This window comes from Tachyglossus aculeatus (genome assembly GCF_015852505.1).
Source record: "Tachyglossus aculeatus isolate mTacAcu1 chromosome 12 unlocalized genomic scaffold, mTacAcu1.pri SUPER_6_unloc_1, whole genome shotgun sequence".
NCBI lineage: Eukaryota > Metazoa > Chordata > Mammalia > Monotremata > Tachyglossidae > Tachyglossus > Tachyglossus aculeatus.
The window spans coordinates 19,602,847-19,627,644 of NW_024044828.1; the positions used below are offsets into that span (position 1 = coordinate 19,602,847).

Sequence of the window (24,798 nt, forward strand, 5' to 3'; positions counted from 1 at the left end):
ACGGATACCACAATTTTTCTGAGGGCTGCTGCGCCTCTTGGGTTCACTTCCGCCTCAAGCTCGAGTCCTCTTCCCCCCCCGGGGGCTCGGCAGAAATCGCTAGACAAGATGGACCGCAGAGCAGATGCCATCCGAGTCCTCACCCCGATTCCTGGAGGGACGGCACCCTTCCCGGAGCGGCCACGGGAAGGCCCCCTGCTCAAGGGCTGTGTGACTTTGGGCGAGTCACTTAACTTCTCTGTGCCTCAGCTACCTCATCTGTAAAATGGGGATTAAAACTGAGCCCTCCATGGGACAACCTGATCATCTTGTAACCTCCCCAGCGCTTAGAACAGTACTTTGCATATAGTAAGCGCTTAAATGCCATCATCATTATTATTATTGTTAGCCGAGGAGCCCGTTTTAAAGCTGTGAGGGGGGCTGACAGGGAGGGCAAGGCAGCCCCTCACCTTCTCGCGGCCGTTAGTCGAGTCGCTCCCGCCCGGGCTCCGCTGGGGAGGCGGCGGCGGGGTGGACAGGGGAGACTGGCCGTCTTCCTCTCCTTTGCGTTCGTAAACTCGGACCCGGGCGCACGTCATCATGCTCTCGAAGTAGAGGTAGACGGGGTCCTTGTCCTCCTCCCGGATCTGAAAGCCACGTATACGGACACCACGGCATCCCTTCATCCCGGGCTCAGAGGGCCCGGCCCTGATCCTCCCCTCCGCGGGTTGTCGGCCTCCTGGCTCCGACGCCGGAGGGCTGTTGAGGGGCCCCAGGGTGGGGGGCCAACAAGGAGAGGTGGGGCTGAGCCCGATAGGGTCTACCCCACTGTCCACGCCAAGAAACGGGATAGCCGGACTGTTTCCAGACTCCCTGTCGGAGAGGGGTCGTTCCCGGCCTTCCCCCTAATGTCCGCTCACTCGAGGGCCTCGCCGGCCTCCCGCTCCTCACACTCATCCCATCTGGATTCCGCGCCCCAAAACTACCTCTCGGAAGCATTTCCCCACCTCCCCGGGGGAAATCTCACCCGGGGGGCCGTGGTCCGACTGCTGGACCACCCCACCGTCCCCGCCCTCGGGAACCCAAGCTTAGACCCACAGTGCCGGGCCACGGGACGCCCATCTCCCTCCGGATCTGCGGTCCCTTGCCGAGCCCGCTGGCCGGCACGACTCCCTTCGCCCTCCCGCCCCCGCCCAGGAACCCAGGCTCAGAAAAGCCAGGTCAAGAAGTCGAGGGGGCCCGCCTCGCCCGGTGAAACGACAAACGGTCGGAGACCGGGAGAGGGAAATGAAGCGCTTCGCTCCCAGGATGACCTCCTCTCTCGCCACCCCCCTGGCCCCCGGCGGGCTTACCACTGGGTTGGGTTTGGGGGCGTACGCCCGTGCTGGTTTGGCTCCGGTCGGGGGCTTGGTCTTGGCGGCCAACGAGCTCTCCGCGTGAGGCAGCCCCGGGGCCTTCGTGGGCTCCACGACGGAGGGGGTGGGGATGTAGACGGGCTCGGGATCCACTTCGCCTTCCACCTTCACCCAGAGCGGGTAATGGCGAACAGGCAGTTCGGGCTCCGGGTCACAGATGGCTGAGCCAGACAGGAAGAGGTAACGCAACAGTGGATCAGAGCCAAGGCGCCTCCCCCGCACTCAGCCCTGCCCGAGACACCGGGGTTGAATATAATCATAGCAACTGCGAGATTTGTCAAGCGCTTACTACGTGCCAGGCACTGTACTGAGTGCTGAGGCGGATTCCAACAAGTCTGGTTGGTCACAGTCCCTGTCCCGTGTGGGGCTCCGCCTCATTCCCCGTTTTACAGATGAGGGAACCGAGGCCCAGAGAAGCGAAGTGACTTGCCCGAGCTCTCGCAGCAGACAAATGGGCGGGGATTAGAGTCGGCAACCCTTTGGTTGCCCCCACGTGGGACAACCTGATCACCTTGTATCCCCCCAGCGCTTAGAACAGTGCTTGGCACGTAGTAAGCGCTTAACAAATGCCATTATTATTATTATTTGGTGGAAACAGCATCCCTGAGACCACTGGGAAAGCCAGCTGTCCGGGCCCAGCCAGGCAAGACGGTCAGTCTGACTGGTATTTATCGAGTGCTTATTGGGTGCAGCACACTGTACTAAGCACTTGGGAGAGGACATTACAATAATAAACAGACACATTCCCTGCTCACGATGAGCTTACAGTCTAGATTGGGAGACAGACATTAACATAGACAAAGAAATGACAGATATATATGTTAAATCTCCCTCTCCATCCCCCCCAACTTACCTCCTTCCCTTCCCCACAGCACCTGTATATATGTATATATGTTTATACATATTTATTACTCTATTTATTTTACTTGTACATATCTATTCTATTTATTTTATTTTGTTAGCATGTTTGGTTTTGTTCTCTGTCTCCCCCTTTTAGACTGTGCGCCCACTGTTGGGCAGGGACTGTCTCTATGTGTTGCCAACTTGTACTTCCCAAGGGCTTAGTACAGTGCTCTGCACACAGTAAGCGCTCAATAAACATGATTGATTGACTGATTAAGTGCTGTGGGGCTGGGAGGGGGGACGAATAAAGGGAACAGGTCAGGGCGACGCGAAAGGGGGTGGGATAAGAGGGAAGGAGGGCTTAGTCAAGGAAGGGCTCTTGGAAGAGATGTGCCTTCGATAAGGCTTTGAAGCGGGGGAGAGTCATCATCTGTGGATATTAGGAGGGGGAGTGTCCGCACTCTACCCAGCCAAATAATAATACTAAAATAACGATGGTATTTGTTAAGCGCTTACTACGTGCCAAGCACTGTTCTAAGCACTGGGGGGATACAAGGTAATCAGGTTGTTCCACGTGGGGCTTACAATCTTCATCCCCATTTTGAAAATGAGGGAACGGAGGCCCAGAGAAGTGAAGTGACTTCATTCATTCATTCATTCATTCAATTGTATTTATTGAGCGCTTACTGTGTGCAGAGCACTGTACTAAGCGCTTGGGAAGTACAAGTTGGCAACATATAGAGACGGTCCCTACCCAACAGCAGGCTCACAGTCTAGAAGAGCGGGCTCACAGTCTAGAAGACTTGCCCAAGGTCACCCAGCTGACAAGTGGCGGAGCCGGGATTAGAACCCACGGCCTCTGACTCCCAAGCCTGGGCTCCTTCCACTGAGCCACGTCGCTTCTCTAAAGCTCCAAAGCAACGGACCCCTCCAGGGGCTGGACAGCGTCCACGAGAGTGCTTTCCATCAGCCTTGACTAGGGGAGACAGCCAGCCATCCTGCGGAAGGCTTCCCCTCCCTACAGTTAGTTCCTCTCAGGGTCCGTCTCTCCCGCTAGATTGAAAGCTCCTGGCGGGCAGGGACCACGTCTGCTCCCTCTGCTCTCCTCTCCCGGGTGCCCAATACAGCACGCCGCCCTTCAAAGCCCTACTAAGAGCTCATCTCCTCCAGGAGGCCTTCCCTGACTGAGTCCCCTTTTTCCTCTCCTCCTCATCCTCCCCGCCTTACCTCCTTCCCCTCCCCACGGCACCTGTATATATATTTGTACAGATTACTCTATTTATTTTACTTGTACATATTTACTATTCTATTTATTTTGTTAATGATGTGCATCTGGCTTTATCTGTATATATTCTGATGACTTGACACCTGTCCACACACGTTTATTTTGTTAATGACGTGCATCTAGCTTTACTTGTATATATTCTGATGACGACACCTGTCCACACACGTTTTGTTTCGCCGCCTGTCTCCCCCTTCTAGACTGTGAGCCCGTTGTCGGGTAGGGACCGTCTCTAGATGTTGTACTTCCCAAGGGCTTAGTACAGTACTCTGCACACGGTAAGCGTTCAATAAGAACAGTGCATTGCACATAGAAAGCGCTTAATAAATGCCATCATTATTAAATACGATTGAATTAGTTAAATCGCATTTATTGAGCGCTTACTGTGTGCAGATCACTTTACTAAGCGCTTGGGAAGTACAAGTTGGCAACATATAGAGAGTAAGCGTTTGAGAAGTGCCACCCCGCCGACCAATCGGTCCTGAGACGGGGCGGGCTCCGTGCCCTGCCTGCTGCTTGGCAGGGGAGGTGGGGAGATTGAGGACCGGTCCCTTCTGCAACCCAAGTCCCGTAGCAGGGGCGGCGGCATCTTGGCACGCCCACCACGGATCGCCCGGGGCCGTGACACTCACCGTACTCCATCTTCTTCCTCTTCCTCCGTTCCCTGAGCCGCTCCTCCTCTCTGTTCCCGTCCCCCCTGGGCTGCTCCTCCGCGGGGGGCCCGCCGAGCCCCAAGTGACGGTGTAGGGCCTTCCTCAGGACCCGCCGGGGCTTGGAGCCTGCCCTGACGAGCATCACCTTCCTCTTCAAGCAGGTGCAGCCGAACATGCAGTCGGGCCGGCGGCAGTGGGCCGGCTGGCGCTTCTCCAGGGCTAAGCTGGCACAGACGCAACCCAGTCGGCAGAAGTCGTTGTTGCACGGGGGAGCCCGCTTTCGGATGATTTTGTGGATGGGCTTGGTCTTCAGCGACGCCTGCGGGGAAAAGCAGAGCCCGAAACTCCCCTGAGACGGCCTCGCCTGACGGGACACCAGCTCCATGGGCATCAATGCCCGGGGGACATTTACCCCCCAGTGAGGACACTCTGTCTGACGCTCCCCGATCACCACCAGAGCGGAACAGCCAACATTGTTTGGGACGGAGAGGGCGAGGGAGCGTGTGACCAAAACAGAGGGGCAGCAGGGCACCGCAAAATTTAAGGGTGAAGTTAATTCTCAACGCTATCACGGGGCGAGGCGGTGGTGGATGGACATATGCCTGCTCACGGATGGGCAGAATTAACCAGCGTGGACCACGGGGACGTCAGCAGCTTTGCAAATCATCAGTCCCCGCGAGCCCGAAGGTCCGAGGCTGGTACAGCCCCGAGATCCCTGGAACCGTGGCCGGGAGGAGAAGTCGCCCCTCCGGTGGCTTATCCATCGGGAAGCGGGACTCGCTGGCCGCCGAGCCTGCCGTAGTGTCCTTGGGAGAACGGGCTCCCCAAGGGAAAACCTCTCTACCCACCCGACGGGCAAAATGGGGCTCTGGTCCGAGAAGCGGGATTTTCAAGTGGACCTCTCTGGGGTTCAGGACCTCTCAAGCGGAATCGAAGCGCTCCGAATGAGACCGGAAAATGTACCAGCCCACCTGCTGCTGGGGGACGGCAGTGTGGTCTAGTGGAAATCAATCAATTAATCGTATTTATTGAGCGCTTACTGTGTGCAGAGCACTGTACTAAGCGCTTGGGAAGAGCCTCGGCCTGGGAGTCGGAGGACATGGGTTCTAATCCCAGCTCCGCCGTGTGTCGGCTGGGTGGCCTTGAGCAAGTCCCTTCCCTTCTCTGGGCCTCAGTTCCCTCATCTGCAAAATGGGGGGTTACGACTGGGATCCCCATGTGGGCCAGGGACTGTGTCCAACCGGATTACCTTGTGCCTACCCCAGCGCTTAGAACGGTGCTTGGCACATCGTAAGCGCTTAACAAATGCCACAATTATCACTTGCTAGAGACGGGACTACGTCACCAACTTGTACTTCCCAAGCGCTTAGTACAGTGCCCTGCACACGGTGAGCGCTCAATAAATACGACTGATTGATTTCCACTAGACCACACTGCTGTCCCCCAGCGCCGGTACATTTTCTGGTCTTGTTCGGAGTGCTTCGATTCCGCTTGAGAGGTCCTGAACCCCAGAGCGGTCCACTATGAATGGATTTAGGGACTTTCAGAACGGCAAGCTGCCTTGCTACAGGAGGGGGGACGTCGCTCAAAAGCGCCGCTGCCCCATGCCCCTCCGTTGGTGGGACGGAAACGACACCCGCCCACCCGGCAGATAGAGAAGAGCAAACAGAGAAGGCCCCGTCTCTCTCTTTCTCTCCCCCAACTCACTCACGGGGAACCCAGGGAGCGGTTAAAAGCTAACCCGCGGCCGACCGATCAATCCTGCCGCCGGCCCCCCGCCCGCCAGGCGCCCACCTGAGCCGTGAGCAGGGTGGCCAGGGACACGTCCGCCCGCTCCTCGGTGATGTAGGTCCGGGGCTTGCCTTCCCACAGGGCGCAGTCCTCCAGGTCCATGAGTTTCACCTGAGATTTGGACAGGCCCGGGGGGCGGGCGGCCTGGTGCGGCGGCGGGGGCGGCGGCAGGGAGGGCGGGAAGGGCGGCGGGCCGGCCGGCTTGGGCAGCACGCTGTCCTCCAGGGCGGGCACGACGAAGCTCTCCCCCGGGCCGTCCAACGCAGCGGCGGCGGCGGCGGCTTTGCTCGCCTTCTCCCCCGGAACCGCCGGGACGTGCCTCGGCCGGGGCGACGGCAAAATGGGCTTGTACGGAGTCGCCTTGGCTCGGCCGCCGGGACCCGACTGCCGGCCGTGGGCCTTGGGCTTCCGGGAGGCGGCCGCGGGGGCCGGGTGAGGCTTGGAGGAGTGCGAGGTGGAAGGGGCGGCGGAGGACTGCTTCTTGAGGACGCTGTCCAACGTCCGCACGTAGCTGGTGCTCTTGGTGGGCAGCTGGTAGACCACGGGCGGCGTCGGTGAGGTGGAGGACAGGCCCAGGCTGGACTCCATCAGCTTGCCTTCGTTCTCCAGGTACTCGTCCAGCTTGTCGCTGCAGAAAGCCGAGCGGTTCTTCAGGGAGCCTTCCGAACTGCCGCCTGGGAGGGGCCGGAGAGAGAGACACGACGCTCCCGTCATTCCATCGTTCGTTCGATCCTATTTACTGGGCGCTTACCGTAGGCAGGGGACTGAGAGAGTGCCAAGTGAAAATAAACGGACGCATTCCTTGCCCAAAACGAGCTTACGGTCTCGAGGGGGGAGACAGAGCTCGCTCACCGCACAGAACTAGGAGAGCTCCTCGTGGGTGGGCCGTGAAAGCCACGGAAGGCCCGGAAATCAGGGAAGAAGTGGGCTTCTCACACTTGTGAGACACAGCATGGCTCAGTGGAAAGAGAACGGGCTTGGGAGTCAGAGGTCATGGGTTCAAATCCCAGCTCTGCCAATTGTCAGCTGCGTGACTTTGGGCAAGTCACTTCACTTCTCTGGGCCTCAGTTACCTCATCTGTAGAATGGGGATGGAGACTGTGAGCCCCCCGTGGGACAACCTGATCACCTTGTAACCTCCCCAGCGCTTAGAACGGTGCTTTGCACATAGTAAGCGCTTAACAAATGCCATCATTATTTCTAGACTGTGAGCCCGCTGTTGGGTAGGGACCGTCTCTATATGTTACCAACTTCTGCTTCCTAAGCGCTTAGTACAGTACTCTGCATACAATAAGCGCTCAATAAATACGACTGAATGAATGAATGAACTCCGCCACATCAGCTGTGTGACTTTGGGCAAGTCACTTAACTTCTCTGGGCCTCATCTGTAAAATGGGGATGAAGACTGTGATCCCCATGTGGGACAACCTGATCACCTTGTATCCCCCCAGCGCTTAGAACAGTGCTTTGCACATAGTAAGCGCTTAACAAATACCACCATTATTATCTTTATGTCTGCTGTGTGACTTTGGGCAAGCCACTTAACTTCTCTGAGCCTCCATTCCCTCATCTGTAAAATGGGGATTAAGACTGTGAGCCCCACGTGGGACAACCTGATCATCTTGTATCTCCCCCAGCGCTTAGAACAGTGCTTTGCACATAGTAAGCGCTTAACAAATTCCATCATTATTATTATTACTATTATCAGAGGTCCCGCCCTCGACTGATTCTCCCCCTCCATCTCACCCCAGCGGGGTCTCCCGCGCCGTTGGCCGTGCCAGAAGGAACCATGGTGAAGGGGGACAGAAGAGGTCACGTCCACCCCGACGCACGGCACCCGATCCAAGAGCACCGCGGGCCCCGCCCCACGCTGGCCTCCTGACTCAATCAATCAATCAATCGTATTTATTGAGCGCTTACTGTGTGCACAGCACTGTACTAAGCGCTTGGGAAGTACAAGCTGGCAACATCTAGAGACAGTCCCTACCCAACAGTGGGCTCACAGTCTAGAAGGGGGAGACAGAGAACAAAACCAAACTTACTAGCAAAATAAAATAAATAGAATAGATATGTACAAGTAAAATAAATACTCGGGCCCCAGGAGAAGCCGTGGGCCAACAGGAGCCCGGAAGCCTTATTTCCCTCTCCCGCCTCTGGTTACCTTCGTTCCTGGAAGCCGACGCGCTGTGAAATTTCCTCCTCCAGCCCTTGATCTTGGTGAAATCATTGGTCTTCCCAGTCCGGGAGACGAAGGGGAACCCGGAGTCTGAAGGAGAAAGAGGAGCGCGGTAAGGCGGGAGCCCGAACGGAGCAGAGGCCTCGTCCGACCCCAAGTTTCACAATCAATCGTATTTATTGAGTGCTTACTGTGTGCAGAGTACTGTACTAAGCGCTTGGGAAGTACATGGCTCCCCCATGCCCCCTTCCCTCACCTCCCCCCTCCGGCTTTCGGAGAGACCCGGCTACCAGGAATTCCGGCAACCCGATAAAACGCCCGTCTCATCACCGAGAGCCCGGTTGGCTCGCTACCCGCATAACCACCACCAGCCGGGGAGACTCACCTGAGGCCCCGAGGTTGGCCCCGGAGAGGCTCCAGAGGGGTAAGCTGGTAGCGGGGGCCAGGGGCAACTGCACCCCCAAGTATTTAAGGTCAATGCTCACGGTCGGGTCCACCGAGTTCAGCTTCAGACCCACTGCCAGAAGGAAACGTGCGACCATTAGAGACCAAAACCGACAAGCTCTCGCCACCTCGCGAGGAAACAGTAACTGAAAATAATAGTAATAAGTGCAATATTTGTCAAGCGCTTAGCATATGCCAAATCCCGGGGTACACACGAGACAATCAGGTCCTATATACTATAATAACCACGTCCCATCTGGGGCTCTCAGTCTAGGCAGAAGCGAGAACAGGATTGAATCCTCATTCGGCAGATGGGGGAACGAAGCATGGAGAATTGACTTGCCCAATGATGGATTGAGGAATATTTGCCCCGAGCTTCACTCTTACTTGGCTAGTAGTACCCATGGGCTTTCCCGTGGCCTTGGTGGGGTTGCCAGTCAGTCAGTAAGTCGATCGGATTTATTGTGCGCTTACTCTGTGCAAGACAGCTGTACTAAGTGCTTAGGAGAGTACAATATTACAGACAGAATCCCTGTCCACAAGGAGTTTACAGTCTAAAGGGGGAGACGGACATTAATACAAATGACAGACATGGACCTAAGGGCTGTGGGGCTGGGAGGAGGGGATGATTAAGGGGAGCAACCCCGAGAGGCAACAGCCCAAGAAACGACGGTTTTCACCTGCCAAATCCCAAATCCTCAAATCTGTGTCACCCCTGGACACAGATGGGAATAATCAACAGGCGGGAGGGTGGTCTTTGGCCACGGGGAGCTGCCCGTTGGCTTGACCCCCCCGTCCCACAGGAAGCAATCCCGTCGACCTACCTTCTTGAAGCCCGGGATGGATAACTTGCTTATGTCTTAATGCCTTCAGATCTTCCAACAGCTCTTTCTCCAGCTGGCTGATCCGGGCTCTACAGTCTGGGTGGAAAAACCCGAAGACCCCAGATAAAGACAGGGTCCCCCCCGAAGCCCTCCAGGCCCACAGATCGGAAAGAGCCACGGTGCTTTGTTCCCAAAGGCCGCCCGCGCCTTTCTTGGACCGAGCGATACCTGGGCCGTTAGTGGGAGACGCTAATGCCTGAAGAGCAGACGGATCTTCTCCCGATGCTCTGTCCAGTGTGTGAATGTCGAGAGCTTCCTGTAGCAAGAGAGAGTGGCGCATCCGTTTGAAACGCTGCGGGCCAAGGCCCGAAGCACGGTTTCCAAAAGGCAAGGTGGGCTGCGGAGGGGCGACTGCGGAGACAGGCTGGAGACCCACCTCACCCAGCCGGAGCCAAAAGGGGTGGGGAATTGCAATCAGGGTAGCCCCCCCGAGGACCCCAGAACAGCCAGGGCTCCACCACCCCGGGCCCTGCTGAGAGGACCACGGAGGGAGGAGGGCAGAGGGCTCAGGGTGCCCAACGGAGGAGTTGGGCAAGAAAGAGATGAGCGAGTGTCACGATCAGTCGAGCAACAGGGCAGCCTCGTCGACCGCCGCCCACCAATTTCTACCTCTATACCTCTCCTCATCTGAGGCGCGGGATCCGGGTGGGGAGGGGGCCTGTACTTCCTATAATTCGGCTTTGGGAAAGTTCCGCTCCCCGGTAAAGTGTCAGCCCCAAGCCAGCGGGATCTGGATCCCAGCCGGAACAAGACCCCATCTCTAGAGTTAAAGCGTCGTCGCCCCTCGGGCCTGATAGACTGCACTTCCCCCCACACCGGTGCCATTCCCAGGGGGCCCACCCATGGACCCTTTCCATTTTGGAGTCCAACTCCCTTCCTCCCTTATAATAACGATATTAATAATTATGATACTCGTTAAGCGCTATGTGCCAGGCACTGTACTAAGCGCTGGGGTGGATTCAAGCAAATCGGGATGGACCCAGTCTCCTGTCCCACGTGGGGCTCACAGTCTCAATCCCCATCTTTTACAGATGAGGTAACTTGAGGCACAGAGAAATGAAGTGACTTCCCCAAGGTCACACAGGAGACAGGTGGCGGAGCCGGAATTAGAAGCTCCGACTTTGAGGCCTGGGTTCAATCCACGACGCCAGGCTGCTTCTCCCTTATCCCGAGTTCGGACAAGAACTGAGCATTTCCCAACAGGACTAAAAAGATCCCAAATGGCGGCTTTCTGACCTGTTTGCTCTTCCAGAGGGGCCCCCGCCCCACAAAAAGGAAGCCGGGACCCGGGGTTTTACCGGCAACCCCACGCCTGCTGCCCGAAAGCCAGCTGGGTGACATTTTGGGGATCCCCGAGGGGTCCGCTCCCATAGACACGGCAGCCCCTTGCCCCGAGATGACCCCAAAGGGTCTCCGGCCCTACCTTTGATGCAAAGGAAATGAACAGGACCCCATCCACGTCCTCCAGGTCCGGCTTAACAGTCGGGAAGGCGAGGCCGGGCCCCAGCAGGTCATTCTTGCCGATCGCGGGCTTCCCCGCGTTCTTGGGGGGCCTCCCCGGCTTGGAGGGCTTCAGCTTCCGGGGCCGGCCTCTCCTCCCGGGGCCGGCGGGCGGGGGGCCCGGGGGGCCACAGGTCTTCTGGGTGCCGGCGATCTTCAGCAGCGTTTTCTTCCGGCCCGAGCCTTCCTTCTTGGGGAACGGGTCCCCGGCGGAGGGCTGGAGGCCGGGGCCCAACCCGGCCGCCGCGTTGGCAGGGTTGGGCGCTCCCGGGTACTGCCACGGGGGTTCTTTACCCGAGGGGCGCTTGGGCGACCCCTTGGATCCGGTGAACTGCTTCCGGGAGTCTGCCCTCTCGGCTGCCGCGGCTGGGCCCGGGCCGGCCTTTCGGGCGTTCTCCGGGTAGCCGGGGAGGTGGTCGGGAGACCGGTCCTTCCGGCTGGGGGACAGCATGTTCCGGGGCAGCTCGGAAATCTTCACCGTGCTCTTGGTGATGGCGCAGGGCTCGAGGCAGACCACGGGCATCTTGCCGCTGTCCAGTTTGAGCATTTTAGCTTTGGCCGCCCCAGGGGGGCTGCGCGGGGGCCGCCTGGAGCCCCGGCTGCCCGCCGCCTCCCACGGCCGCCCCGGCTGCCTCCCAGGGCCACGGCCGTCGTCGCTGGAATACACGTCCGTCTCCTCGTCCGTCTCCTCCTGCTTCACCGTCACGCCCTCGGGGCACCTGCCCGCCTGGTAGTCGTACTCGTCCGGGGGCTCCTCCTTGATGACCACGTTGAAGGGCCGGTTGGCGTCCGAGGGAGAGGCCGCCCGAGAGCTGCCCCCAAAGCTGCTGGCCACGGGACTATGGGGGGAAGGAGGGCGGGAAAAGAGAAGAGGAAAGTGACTCTTACCAAAACGAAACCCGGTGCCCGGAAACCGAGAGCCCGTTGGCGTGTTGCTTCGGATCATCCGGTTTCGACCTACAACCCGCTTCCCGAGGCCACCCTCACCGGCCTCTACGGACTCGGGATAGTGGGATGGTGGGAGAGGACCATTCCTTCCCGCTTTAGGATGAAGAGAACGCCGCTGCCAGCCCAGGCTGGGACAGGAGGACGGCCACCACAGACAGACCCAGTCAGGCGCCGTCTTTCCTCTCTACACTGTAAGCTCGTTGCGGGCAGGGAATGTGTCTGCTCATTGTTCAACTGTACTCTCCCAAGCGTTTAATACAGTGCTCTGCGTACGGTAAGCGCTTAATAAAAACAACTGAGTGGTATTGGTATTTGTTAAGCACTTACTATGTGCAAAGCACTGTTCTAAGCGCTGGGGTGGTTACGAGGTGATCAGGTTGTCCCACGGGGGGCTCACGGTTTTAATCCCCATTTTCCAGATGAGGTAACCGAGGCCCAGAGAAGTGAACTGACTTGCCCAGAGTCACCCAGCTGACAGCTGGCAGTGCCGGGATTTGAACCCACGACCTTTGACTCCAAAGCCCGGGCTCTTTCCACTGAGCCACGCTGCTTCTCTATAAAAGTGAATAAAACAATCAATTTCACCCAAGGCCCCGAAGCCCCCTTCCTTCATCATCATCATCATCAATCGTATTTATTGAGCGCTTACTATGTGCAGAGCACTGTACGAAGCGCTTGGGAAGTACAAATTGGCAACATATAGAGACGGTCCCTACCCAACAGTGGGCTCACAGTCTAAACGGTCCTTCAGCCGTGAGCACTCGGCCTGCCTCTCCCCGGACCACGGCTGGGCCAAACCACCTGGAACCCGGCCACCTCCCCGGAGCGACGTCCCCACTCCAGGGGAACCCATCCCTGCCCTCCCCTTCTAGACTGTGAGCCCGCTGTCGGGTAGGGACCGTCTCTATACGTTGCCAACTTGGACTTCCCAAGCGCTTAGTCCAGTGCTCTGCACACAGTAAGCGCTCAATAAATACGATTGAATGAATGAATGAATGAATGAAGGAATGCCCTCCATCACAACACCGAAGCGTCTCCCCCGCCCCTGCCACCCCCCAAGCCAGCCTCGGTGGTCCCTGGGGCTACTGGACTCTGAGCTGCTAGGAGCCCAAATCCTGCTCCTCTAAGAATAACGATAATAGTAAATAATACTAATAATGATAACAGTTTTTGTTCAACTCTTACTGTGTCAAGCAGTGTTTGTTTTTTAATGTATTATGGCATTTGTTAAGTACTTCCCATGTGCTAAGCACTGTACTAAGCGCTGGGCTTACTGTGTGTCAAGCACTGCTTGCTTTTTAATTTATTACGGCATTTGTTAAGTGCTTCCCATGTGCTAGGCACTGTCCTAAGCGCTGGGGTGGATACAAGCAAATCGGGTTGGATATAGTCCCTGTCCCACGGAGGGCTCACAGTCTTCCTCCCCATCTTTAGACTGTGAGCCCACTGTTGGGTAGGGACCGTCTCTATATGTGGCCAACTTGTACTTCCCAAGCGCTTAGTACAGTGCTCTGCACACAGTAAGCGCTCAATAAATATGATTGATTGATTGATTGGATTGTACTTCCCAAGCGCTTAGTACAGTGCTCTGCACACAGTAAATGCTCAAAAAATACGATTGATTGATTGATTGATCTTACAGATATGGGGAGAAGCAGCGTGGCTCAGTGGAAAGAGCCCGGGCTTTGGAGTCAGAGGGCATGGGTTCGAATTCCGGCTCCGCCACGTGTCTGCTGTGTGACCGTGGGCAAGGCACTTAACTTCTCGGAGCCTCAGTTACCTCATCTGTAAAATGGGGATGACGACTGTGAGCCCCACGCGGGACAACCTGATCACCTTGTATTCCCCCTCCAGCGCTCAGAACAGTGCTTTGCTCATAGTAAGCGCTTAACAAATGCCATTATTATTATTATTATTATTATTATATGTCTTCTAGACTGTGAGCCCGCTGTTGGGTAGGGACCGTCTCTATATGTTGCCATCTTATATTTCCCAAGCGCTTAGTACAGTGCTCTGCACACAGTAAGCGCTCAATAAATACGATTGAATGAATGAATGAATATGGTGACTGAAGCACAGAGAAGTGACTTGCCCAGGGTCACACAGACAAGTAGCAGAACCAGGAGCAGAACTCACATCCTCCATCTCTCATGAGAAGCAGCATGGTTCAGTGGAAAGAGCCCGGGCTTTGGAGTCAGAGGTCATCATCATCATCATCATCATCAACAATCATATTTATTGAGCGCTTACTATGTGCAGAGCACTGTACTAAGCGCTTGGGAAGTACAAATTGGCAACATATAGAGACAGTCCCTACCCAACATTGGGATACCGGCACGGCCAACTGTCAGCTGTGTGGCTTTGGGCAAGTCACTTAACTTCTCTGGGCCTCAGTTCCCTCATCTGTAAAATGGGGATGAAGACTGTGAGCCCCACGTGGAACAACCTGATCACCTTGTAACCTCCCCAGCGCTTAGAACAGTGCCTTGCACATAGTAAGCGCTTAATAAATGCCATCTTTATCTCTCAGGCCTGTGCTTTTCCAACTTGGGAACTCTAGTCACTGCGGCCTACTGATCTCTGCTTTGATTCTGCAATGGGTCTTTATTTTTTTTTTCCGGTATTTAAGTGCTGTGTCCCAGGCTCTGTGCTAAACGCTGATCTTTGTTGCTGTAGTGGCTCTGCCACTTGTCAGCTATGTGACTTTGGGCAAGTCACTTAACTTCTCTGTGCCTCAGTTACCTCACCTGGAAAATGGGGATTAAGACTGTGAGCCCCACATGGGACAACCTGATCACCTTGTATCTCCTCCAGAGCTTAGAACAGTGCTTGGCACATAGTAAGCGCTTAACAAATACCATCATTATTATTACTTAGGGTTCCGGTTCTTCGCTTCCAGGTTACACGTTGCCCTTCCCCTCTTCCATCACCTTCCATTTTCAGACAGGGAGCCCACTGAGGGCCAGGGATCGTTCTCGACTCTCCCTCGGTAAGCCGCTGTCCATACAGCAGGCACTTTAGCACACTATTTCTACTACTACTATCACCAGGTGCAAACCCCAAGCCCTCGCCGCTGTTGGAAAAATCAAGCATCCTTCCATTCTGCCGGCTATAGAGGCCTCCTATGCCGCAGCATGAAGATGCTTGCTCTATGTGTTGCGAAGAATATTTTTCCCTTCCCAAAGAGGATAATAAAAGAACCCATCCGAAAGACAGGAAAATCCGTACTCAGAATAGACAGCCGCCAGCTCGGTTATTTGGTTTACTCCGTGAGGCTCCTGCAAACATCCAAACGTCCCCCTGGTTGTGGGGGGACGACGGAGGCGGATGACTAGGGGGTGCCGAGCCTCGGGAATATGTCACGGCTCGGGAAGCTCCTGCCAACAAGGCTGGGCGCTCCTCCGCCCTATGGGTCCAGGGTCTAGGCACCCCGAGCCGGCCCTGGTCAACTTTGCATCCCACCACTCCCGTTCTCCAGGGAGGCCCCGAGGACCCCCATGGATGGGACTCTCCGTGGCCATCTGTTGGGTAGGGACTGTCTCTATATGTTGCCAATTTGTACTTCCCAAGCGCTTAGTACAGTGCTCTGCACATAGTAAGCGCTCAATAAATACAATTGATGATGATGACCAAACCCCACTTTCCAGGCCAGAGAAACCAACTCCTTTCCTCCTCCCCGCTGCAAAGAAAAGCTCCGTTAATAATAATAATGATAATAACAATAATAACAGTAATAGTAATAAAGGCACTTGTTACGCACTTACTATGTGCAAAGCACTGTTCTAAGTGCTGGGGGGGAATACAAGGTGATCAAGTTGTCCCACATGGGGCTCACAGTCTTAGTCCCAATTATACAAATGAGGTAACTGAGGCTCAGAGAATCAATCAATCAATCGCATTTATTGAGCGCTTACTGTGTGCAGAGCACTGTACTAAGCGCTTGGGAAGTCCAAGTTGGCAACGTATAGAGGCAGTCCCTACCCAACAGTGGGCTCACAGTCTAGAAGGGGGAGACAGAGAACAAAACCAAACATACAAACAAAATAAAATAAATAGAATAGATAAGTACAAGTAAGAGAAAGAAAGAGAAGTGAAGTGACTTGCCCAAAGTCACACAGCAGACGAGTGGCAGAGCCGGGATTCGAACCCAGGACCTCTGACTCCCAAGCCCGGGCTCTTACCACTGAGCCACGCTGCTTCTCTGTCCCACCCCGTCTGGACCCCAACCCATCAATGGCCTTTTCCGAGTCCTACACACTGGACTGAACACATCGGAAGAGCAAGATATCTGTTCCCCGTCTCCCTCGAGGGGCTGAAAATCTAGTTGGGGGAGAGAAAAGTTCCAGCTGGCAGAAGTCGGAGGAGGGTCCGGGAAGCTATACAAACACACCGGGATGAACCGCGGCGGGGCAGATAACCCAACGACCCCTCAGTGGAAAAGAGCCTGGGCTTGAAAGCCAGAGGTCATGGGTTCAAATCCCGGCTCCGCCAACTGTCAGCTGTGCGACTTCGGGCAAGTCACTTCATCATCAATCGTATTTACTGAGCGCTTACTATGTGCAGAGCACTGGACTAAGCGCTTGGGAAGTACAAACTGGCAACATATAGAGACAGTCCCTACCCAACAGTGGGCTCACAGTCTAGAAGGGGGAGGCAGAGAACAAAACCAAACATACTAACAAAATAAATAGAATAGATATGTACAGGTAAAATAAATAGAGTAATAAATATGTACAAACATATATACGGGTGCTGTGGGGAAGGGAAGGAGGTAAGATGGGGGGATGGAGAGGGGGAGCCTCAGTTCCCTCACCTGGAAAATGGGGATTAAGACCGTGAGCCCCCCGTGGGACAGCCTGATCACCTTATAACTTCCCCAGCGCTTAGAACGGTGCTTTGCACGTAGTAAGCGCTTAACAAAATGCCATCGTTACAGAGAGATGGGAGGACGGGTGGAGACGTGGAGGGAATCTCTGGCATCCGACACGGAAAGCCCGCGGGCCCGCACCGCCCGCTAGAACCTGCCGTCGCCCCCGGCTCCCTGTTCGGCCTGGGGACCGCACCCGCTCCGGGACGCACGCACGCTCCGTCCTCTCTGGGCCTCCCTCCCTCCCTCGGTTTCCCCCTACCTTGCAGAAATCTCCCGCTTCAGTTCGGGCATGCCCCCGAGGGGCAAGCCGGCCTCCAGGAAGCCCAGGAAGTCCCGCTCGGCGTCGAAGGAGGAGCCGTCCGGCCGCCCGTCGGCGGGCCCCCGGGCGGGCGGGGCGGCCCCCGGGGCCCCGCCGCCCCCGTCCTGGTCGGGGCCGGCCTTGGGCCTGCCGTCCCGCTGCGGCCGCCCGTTCAGGCCGTCGTCCCGGAAGCCCTTGGCGAAGGGGTTGTAGTCGATCTTCAGCTGGGTGATCTGGATGTTCTGGTAGGCCGTCACGGCGAAGAACTCCGTCTGGGGGAAGGTGAAGGTGCGGACGTCGGGCCCGTTCAGCTGGATGACCTCCGTGGCCTTGTCCGCGGGCACCAGGTGCAGGCGCGGCAGGTACCGGTGCATAGAGTGCAGGATGATGTGCCCCTCCTGGTCCAGCGTGTTGTTGGTCAGCTTGAGCTTGTAGAAGGACACCGGCTGGTGCATCCAGTACTGGCCCGTGGACGGCGACTCCGGGTGGATGAAGACGCGGCCCAGCACGTGCGGCTCCGCCTTGCCGCTGGGCTCCCAGCGGCGGCCGTTCCACTTGTAGCGGTGGTTGTCCACGGGCGAGATGTCCATGACCAGGATGTACTTCAGGTCGGCGTCCAGGCCGGTCAGCCAGTAGCGGCAGTAGGGGAACATGCGCCGGCCCTGCTTGGTGAGGATCATCTCCGTGCTGCGGTGGTAGAACTCGTTCCACATGCTGTTGTTGTCCAGGGTGACGGTGATGGCCCCCGCCGAGCAGTGGGCCGGGAGGCAGGTCCGGGCCCGGGAGCGGGCCGGGGCCACCCCGCCCCCGCCCGCCTCCCCGTTGGCCACCAGGATGCCCTGATCCGCCTGGCCGGGGCCCCGCGGCGGCTTCAGGATGACGAAGAAGGCCGGGGCGGCTCCGGGGACGGGCCCGCCGTCTCGGCCGGCCGGGGCCGCGGGCTGCTTGGCCATGATCGGCTCAGTGGCCCGGCCCGCCGCCCGTCGACTGCGCCCGGCGCCGGGCCCGCATGGCAGCTCGTCCCCCGGCGCTCGCCTCCCCTGCGGACGGACAAGCGGAGAGCGGTCAGGCCTCTTGCCCACCGGTTAAAAATCCAGAGCCCCCCAAAAGTCCTCTCCCTCTCCCGAGCTGGGCCAGCGAAGGGAGATGGTGGGAGACTCGGGGTGGGGTGCGGTGGGGGGGGAAAGACCCCCTCCTCCAGGCTGCCTAATCCCGGAGTTGTCGTCTTCCTTATTCCTCGCTGCCACTGCTCCCACTGTATCCTAATAAAACTAGAGAGCCACCCCAAACTCTGCCCCACAGTGCTGCTGTATACATCTCTAGCCAGTGCTCTGCACACAGTAAGCGCCCAATAAATACGATTGATTGATTAACTGGAAACTCTGTGTGGGCAGAGATGTTTCAACCAACTTGGCTGTACTGTCCTCTCCCAAGCGCTCAATACAGTACTCCGCACACAGTAAGCTCTCAGTACCACTGGCTGATCTTCTAGACCGTGAGCCCACTGTTGGGTAGGGACCGTCTCTAAATGTTGCCAACTTGTAATTCCCAAGCGCTCAATACAGTACTCCGCACACAGTAAGCTCTCAGTACCACTGGCTGATCTTCTAGACCGGGAGCCCATTGTTGGGTAGGGACCGTCTCTAAATGTTGCCAACTTGTACTTCCCAAGCGCTTAGTACAGTGCTCTGCGCACAGTTAAGTGCTCAATAAATACGATTGAATGAATGAATGACTGATCCTGGAATGCCCTCCCTCCGCCCATCGGCCAAGCTCGCTCTCTTCCTCCCTTCAAGGCCCTACTGAGAGCTCACCTCCTCCAGGAGGCCTTCCCACACTCAGCTCCTTCCTATCTCTCCCCCTCGTCTCCCTCTCCATCCCCCATCCTACCTCCTTCCCTTCCCCACAGCACCTGTATGTTTGTACATATTTATTACTCTATTTATTTTACCTGTACATATCTATTCTATTTATTTTATTTTGTTAGTATGTTTGGTTTTGTTCTCTGTCTCCCCCTTTTAGACTGTGAGCCCACTGTTGGGTAGGGACTGTCTCTATATGTTGCCAACTTGTACTTCCCAAGCACTTAGTACAGTGCTCTGCACACAGTAAGCGCTCAATAAATATGATTGATTGATTGATTGACTGATCCATTTCCTTCCAGCCTGCCGGTTTCCCCATCTGTAATTTACTTCACCGCCCCTCTCCCCCTTCTAGACCGAAACACCCTTGGGGCCGGGGATCGCCCATACCGACTCCACCGGATTGTATTCTCCCAAGTTCTTAGCACAGTGCTCTACAGAGTAAGCGCTCAATAAATAACACTGATGGACTGAAGCCGGATCACTTCAAGAGCTCAAGGGCAGAGGCCTGGACGTCAAAGGGTCTGGGTTCTAATTCCGGCAGCACCGCTTCCCTGCAATGTGGCCTTGGGCAAATCACTCCACTTCCTTGGGCCTCGGTTTCCTCACCTGTAACCCACGGCTTCGGTAGAGAAGCAGCGTGGCCCAGTGGCAAGAGTGCGGGCTTTGGAGTCAGAGGTCATGGGTTCAATCAATCAATCAATCGTATTTATTGAGCACTTACTGTGTGCAGAGCACTGGACTAAGCGCTTGGGAAGTACAAGTTGGCAACATATAGAGACAGTCCCTATCCAACAGTGGGCTCACAGTCTAAAAGAATCCCGAATCCGCCACTTGTCAGCTGGGTGACTTTGGGCAAGTCGCTTCACTTCCCTGGGCCTCAGTTCCCTCATCTGGAAAATGGGGATGAAGACTGTGAGCCCCCCCCCGCCCCCCCTTGGGACAAGCTGATCACCTTGTAACCTCCCCAGCGCTTAGAACATAGTAAGCACTTAATAAATGCTATCATTATTATTATTATTATTACCAGTTCTCTTGCACCTTAGACTGGGAGTCCCTGATTCCCTGAATCTTTCTCCCAACACTTAGCAGTTCTTGGCACAGAATAAGCGCTTAATAAATACCGCAGTTATGATGATGGTTATTACCGTCCTTATTAACCAACCATTTTAAACCCCTCCCTCTCACTCGACCCTATTTATTGAGCTCTTACTGTGTGCAAACCGCTCCTGCTCCCGCTAACAAGCAATTACCCTCCTTTGTCTCTTCTAGGGTGTTAACAAGCTCTGACATTAGCCAGGGGGAAGGGAGTGGGAGAAGCAAAGTCCTACTAAAAAAAAATCACATCTCCTCCACTTCATTTCCCTCCCTACTGCTTTCCCCCAAAGAGTCCTTCCCTTGTCACCTTCCCTCTTCTCCCCACAGCCCTTCTATATTTGGGAAGCAACGTGGCCCAGGAGTCAGAGGACCCGGGTTCGAATCCCACCCTCCGCCACTTGTCTGCTGTGTGTCCTTGGGCAAGTCTCCGTGCCCTCATCTGCAAAATACGGAGTCAGTACCTTTTCTTCTTCCTACTCAGTCTGTAAGCCTCATGTGGACCTGATTATTTTATTAATAATAATAATAATAATGGCATTTATTAAGCGCCTACTATGTGCAAAGCACTGTTCTAAGCGCTGGGGAGGTTACAAGATCAGGTTGTCCCAGAGGATGCTCACAGTCTTCATCCCCCTTGTACAGATGAGGGAACTAGACTGTGAGCCCACTGTTGGGTAGGGACTGTCTCTATATGTTGCCAACTTGTACTTCCCAAGCGCTTAGTACACTGCTCTGCACACAGTAAGCGCTCAATAAATATGATTGATTGATTGAAGTGACTTGCCCAAAGTCACATGGCTGACAAACGGCAGAGCCGGGATTCGAACCCATGATCTCTGACTCCAAAGTCCGGGATCTTTCCACTGAGCCACGCTGCTTCTCGTAAATAAATACCCACTAATAACCATTATCTTCTATGTTTATATATATATATATATATATATATATATATTTTAGGAGGAGCGTGGCTCAGTGGAAGGAGCAAGGGCTTTGGAGTCAGAGGTCATGGGTTCGAATCCCGGCTCCACCACATCTGCTGAGTGACTTTGGGCAAATCACTGAACTTCTCTGAGCCTCAGTTCCCTCATCTGTAAAATGGGGATTAAGACTGTGAGCCCCATGTGGGACAAACTGATCACCTTGTATCCCCCCCAGCGCTTAGAACAGTGCTTTGCACATAGTAAGCGCTTAACAAATGCCATCATTATTATTATTATTATTATTATTATTATTATATATTCTATCTAGTAAAGGGCTTGGAACATAATGAATCTGTCTGCCTCCCCCCTTCTAGACTGAAAGCCCAGTGTGGGCAAGCAACTGTCTCTATTGCTGAACTGTGCTTTCCAAGCGCTTAATACAGTGCTCTGCACACAGTAAGCGCTCAATAAATAAGTTGAAATGAATACATTAACTAAATTATTATCCTTATAACAATAATAATGGTACTTGATAAGCGCTTATCTTTCTTATCTTCTTATCTTTCCAGTCGGTAGTTTCACCTGTCTGCCCCACTCCGCTCCAGGCCCCAGGGCAGGGACCTTGCCTTCCCACTCTCCCCGACTGACCCAAGAGCTCAATACCTGCTCTGCACAAAATAAGCGCTCAGGAAATACGGACCAATCAAGAGAAAAATCTGGACTAAATCGAGCTTGAGGGATAAGAAGCAACGTGGCCTATAATAATAATAATAATAATGATGGCATTTATTAAGCGCTTACTGCGTGCAAAGCACTGTTCTAAGCGTTGGGGAGGTTACAAGGTGATCAGGTTGTCCCAAGGGGGGCTCAAAGTCTTCATCCCCAGTTTTACAGATGAGGGAACCGAGGCCCAGAAGTGACTTGCCCAAAGTCACCCAGCTGACAATTGGCAGAGCCGGGATTTGAACCCACGGCCTCTGACTCCAAAGCCCGGGCTCTTTCCACTAAGCCACACTGCTTCTCTTGCCTAGCGGATAGAGCCCGGGGGGATCGTGTGACCCAAATAAGGGCGGCAGAGAGACTTGGGCAGACGCTAGAATCGAGTCTTCGGAGTTAAAACACAAAAAGGGTTCCCCTCTCGCCTGTAAGCTCCTTGTGGGCAGGGACGGCGCCTACCTACTCTACTGTAGCATCTTCTCCCAAGCGCTCGGTGCACAGTCTTAAACCCCATTTCACAGATGAGGCCGCTGAGGGCCAGAAAAGTGAAGTGACTTGCTCGAGGTCACGGTAGCCAAATGGCAAGAGCCGGGATTCCTTCTGACTCCCCAGGCCCGAGCTCTAACCGCTAGACCACAGCTGGGCACGCTTAACCGTATTTCCAAAAGAATTCATTCATTCGTATTTATTGAGCGCTTACTGTGTGCAGAGCACTGTACTAAGCGCTTGGGAAGTACAAGTTGGCAACATATAGAGACGGTCCCTACTCAACAGTGGGCTCAACAGTCTAGAGAAGCAGCGTGGCTCGGTGGAAAGAGCCCGGGCTTTGGAGTCAGAGATCATGGGTTCAAATCCCAGCTCCGCCAACCGTTTGACTTTTGGCAAGTCACTTAACTTCTCTGGGCCTCAGTTACCTCATCTGTAAAATAGGGATTAAAACTGTGAGCCCCCCCCCCCGGGACAACCTAATCACCTTGTAACCTCCCCAGCGCTTAGAAGAGTGCTTTGCATGTAGTAAGTGCTTAACAAATACCATTATTATTATTATTATTATTATTACTAGAAGAACCCCATTTCACAGATGAGGCCACTGAGGGACAGAAAAGTGAAGTGACTTGCCCGAGGTCACGGCAGCCGAATGGCAAGAGCCGGGATTCCTTCTGATTCCCCAGGCCCGAGCTCTAACCGCTAGCCCACAGCAGGGCACGCTTATCTGCATTTCCAAAAGAATTCATTCATTCATTCACTCGTATTTATTGAGCGCTTACTGTGTGCAGAGCACTGTACTAAGCGCTTGGGAAGTACAAGTTGGCAGCATATAGAGACGGTCCCTACTCAACAGTGGGCTCAACAGTCTAGAGAAGCAGTGTGGCTCAGTGGAAAGAGCCCGGGCTTTGGAGTCACAGATCATGGGTTCAAATCCCAGCTCCGCCAACTATTTGACTTTGGGCAAGTCACTTAACTTCTCTGGGCCTCAGTTACCTCATCTGTAAAATGGGGATTAAAACTGTGAGGCCCCCCCCCCCGGGACAACCTAATCACCTTGTAACCTCCCCAGCGCTTAGAACAGTGCTTTGCACATAGTAAGCACTTAACAAATACCATCATTACTATTATTATTACTATTACTAGAAGAACCCCATTTCACAGATGAGGCCACTGAAGGACAGAAAAGTGAAGTGACTTGCCCGAGGTCACAGCAGCCAAATGGCAAGAGCCGAGATTCCTTCTGACTCCCCAGGCCCGAGCTCTAACCGCTAGGCCACAGTTGGTCACGCTTATTTGAATTTCCAAAAGAATTCATTCATTCATTCACTCGTATTTATTGAGCGCTGACTGTGTGAAGAATTCATTCATTCATTCACTCGTATTTATTGAGCGCTGACTGTGTGAATTCTTTCATTCGCTCGTATTTATTGAGCGCTTACTGTGTGAAGAATTCATTCATTCATTCACGCGTATTTATTGAGCGCTGACTGTGTGAAGAATTCATTCATTCATTCACGCGTATTTATTGAGCGCTTACTGTGTGAAGAATTCATTCATTCACTCACTCGTATTTATTGAGCGCTGACTGTGTGAAGAATTCATTCATTCATTCACTCGTATTTACTGAGCGCTTACTGTGGGCAGAGCACTGTACTAATCAATCAATCATATTTATTGAGCGCTTACTGTGTGCAGGACACTGCACTAAGCGCTTGGGAAGTCCAAGTTGGCAACATATAGAGACAGTCCCTACCCAACAGCGGGCTCACACTTTAGAAGGGGGTGACAGACAACAAAACATATAAACCAAATAAAATAAATAGAACATGTACATGTAAAATAAATAGAATTTGCGCTCCTCTGACCCAGCCCCGTACCTCTTTCTCCTTGAGGACTTTTCAAAAAACAAAACAAACAAAACAAAACCAGCCACCCACCATTTGTGTTTACACTTCAAGTCACAGGTTGGGGGGTGGGGGGAGTTCAGAAACAGCCCTCAAAATACCTTAGCCTCGGCTGAACGCGTCGCCAGGATTATCATAGATCCAAGGAATGCCAAAATGAGGGTGGAAAGGGAGGAGTCCAGTATGCAAAGCAATGATTTTCATCAAACCCTACTTCTACGAACTCATCCGTCAGGATCAGCCTTTCTGCACAACAGAAATAGTGCCCGGAGGAGAGGGGAATTATCACAACTGGCGAAAGTGCAGGCGATTAAAAGGCTATAAAAAAATTATTTCAGTATCAAGGCAACCCCGTCTTACTGCCGCAAGGATGGAAAAATCACACGGTAGCCATCTTGCTCCACGAGAACCGAAGCTAAGCAGGGCCCTGTGTGCCGGAATTTGGATTTCCTACGCAAAAAGGAATTAAAACAACAAAGAAACCAAGGCAGCTTTCGCTTTTAGTTTTACGTGAGGGGGGAAGAAAAGGCCTAAAGCACGGCGAGACGGGTTTTCGCCAAAACCAACCCAAAATACAACAACTGTTTTACAACCGAGATCCAGCCCAACCCTGAGACACGACGAGAAGTTGTCAAAGTGTGGGTCTACGACTGCGAAACTGTCAACCTGAGAGTCTAAAATGATTTTAGACTGTGAGCCCACTGTTGGGTAGGGACTGTCTCTAT

At 54.4% G+C, this 24,798-nt stretch overlaps 1 protein-coding gene across 1 annotated transcript in view; it reads right to left on the reverse strand.

Annotated features, from left to right (window-relative positions):
• MGA (MAX dimerization protein MGA) overlaps positions 1 to 24,210 on the reverse strand; it is a 51,844-nt gene extending 27,634 nt beyond the window's left edge. The window contains 11 exon segments of the mRNA XM_038741081.1: positions 450 to 626; positions 1,332 to 1,555; positions 4,152 to 4,491; positions 5,967 to 6,637; positions 8,125 to 8,229; positions 8,525 to 8,656; positions 9,408 to 9,503; positions 9,636 to 9,723; positions 10,891 to 11,806; positions 17,045 to 18,123; positions 24,175 to 24,210. Of these exon segments, the coding sequence (XP_038597009.1) occupies positions 450 to 626; positions 1,332 to 1,555; positions 4,152 to 4,491; positions 5,967 to 6,637; positions 8,125 to 8,229; positions 8,525 to 8,656; positions 9,408 to 9,503; positions 9,636 to 9,723; positions 10,891 to 11,806; positions 17,045 to 18,123; positions 24,175 to 24,210 (3,864 nt within the window).
• Positions 24,211 to 24,798: the final 588 nt, after the last annotated feature.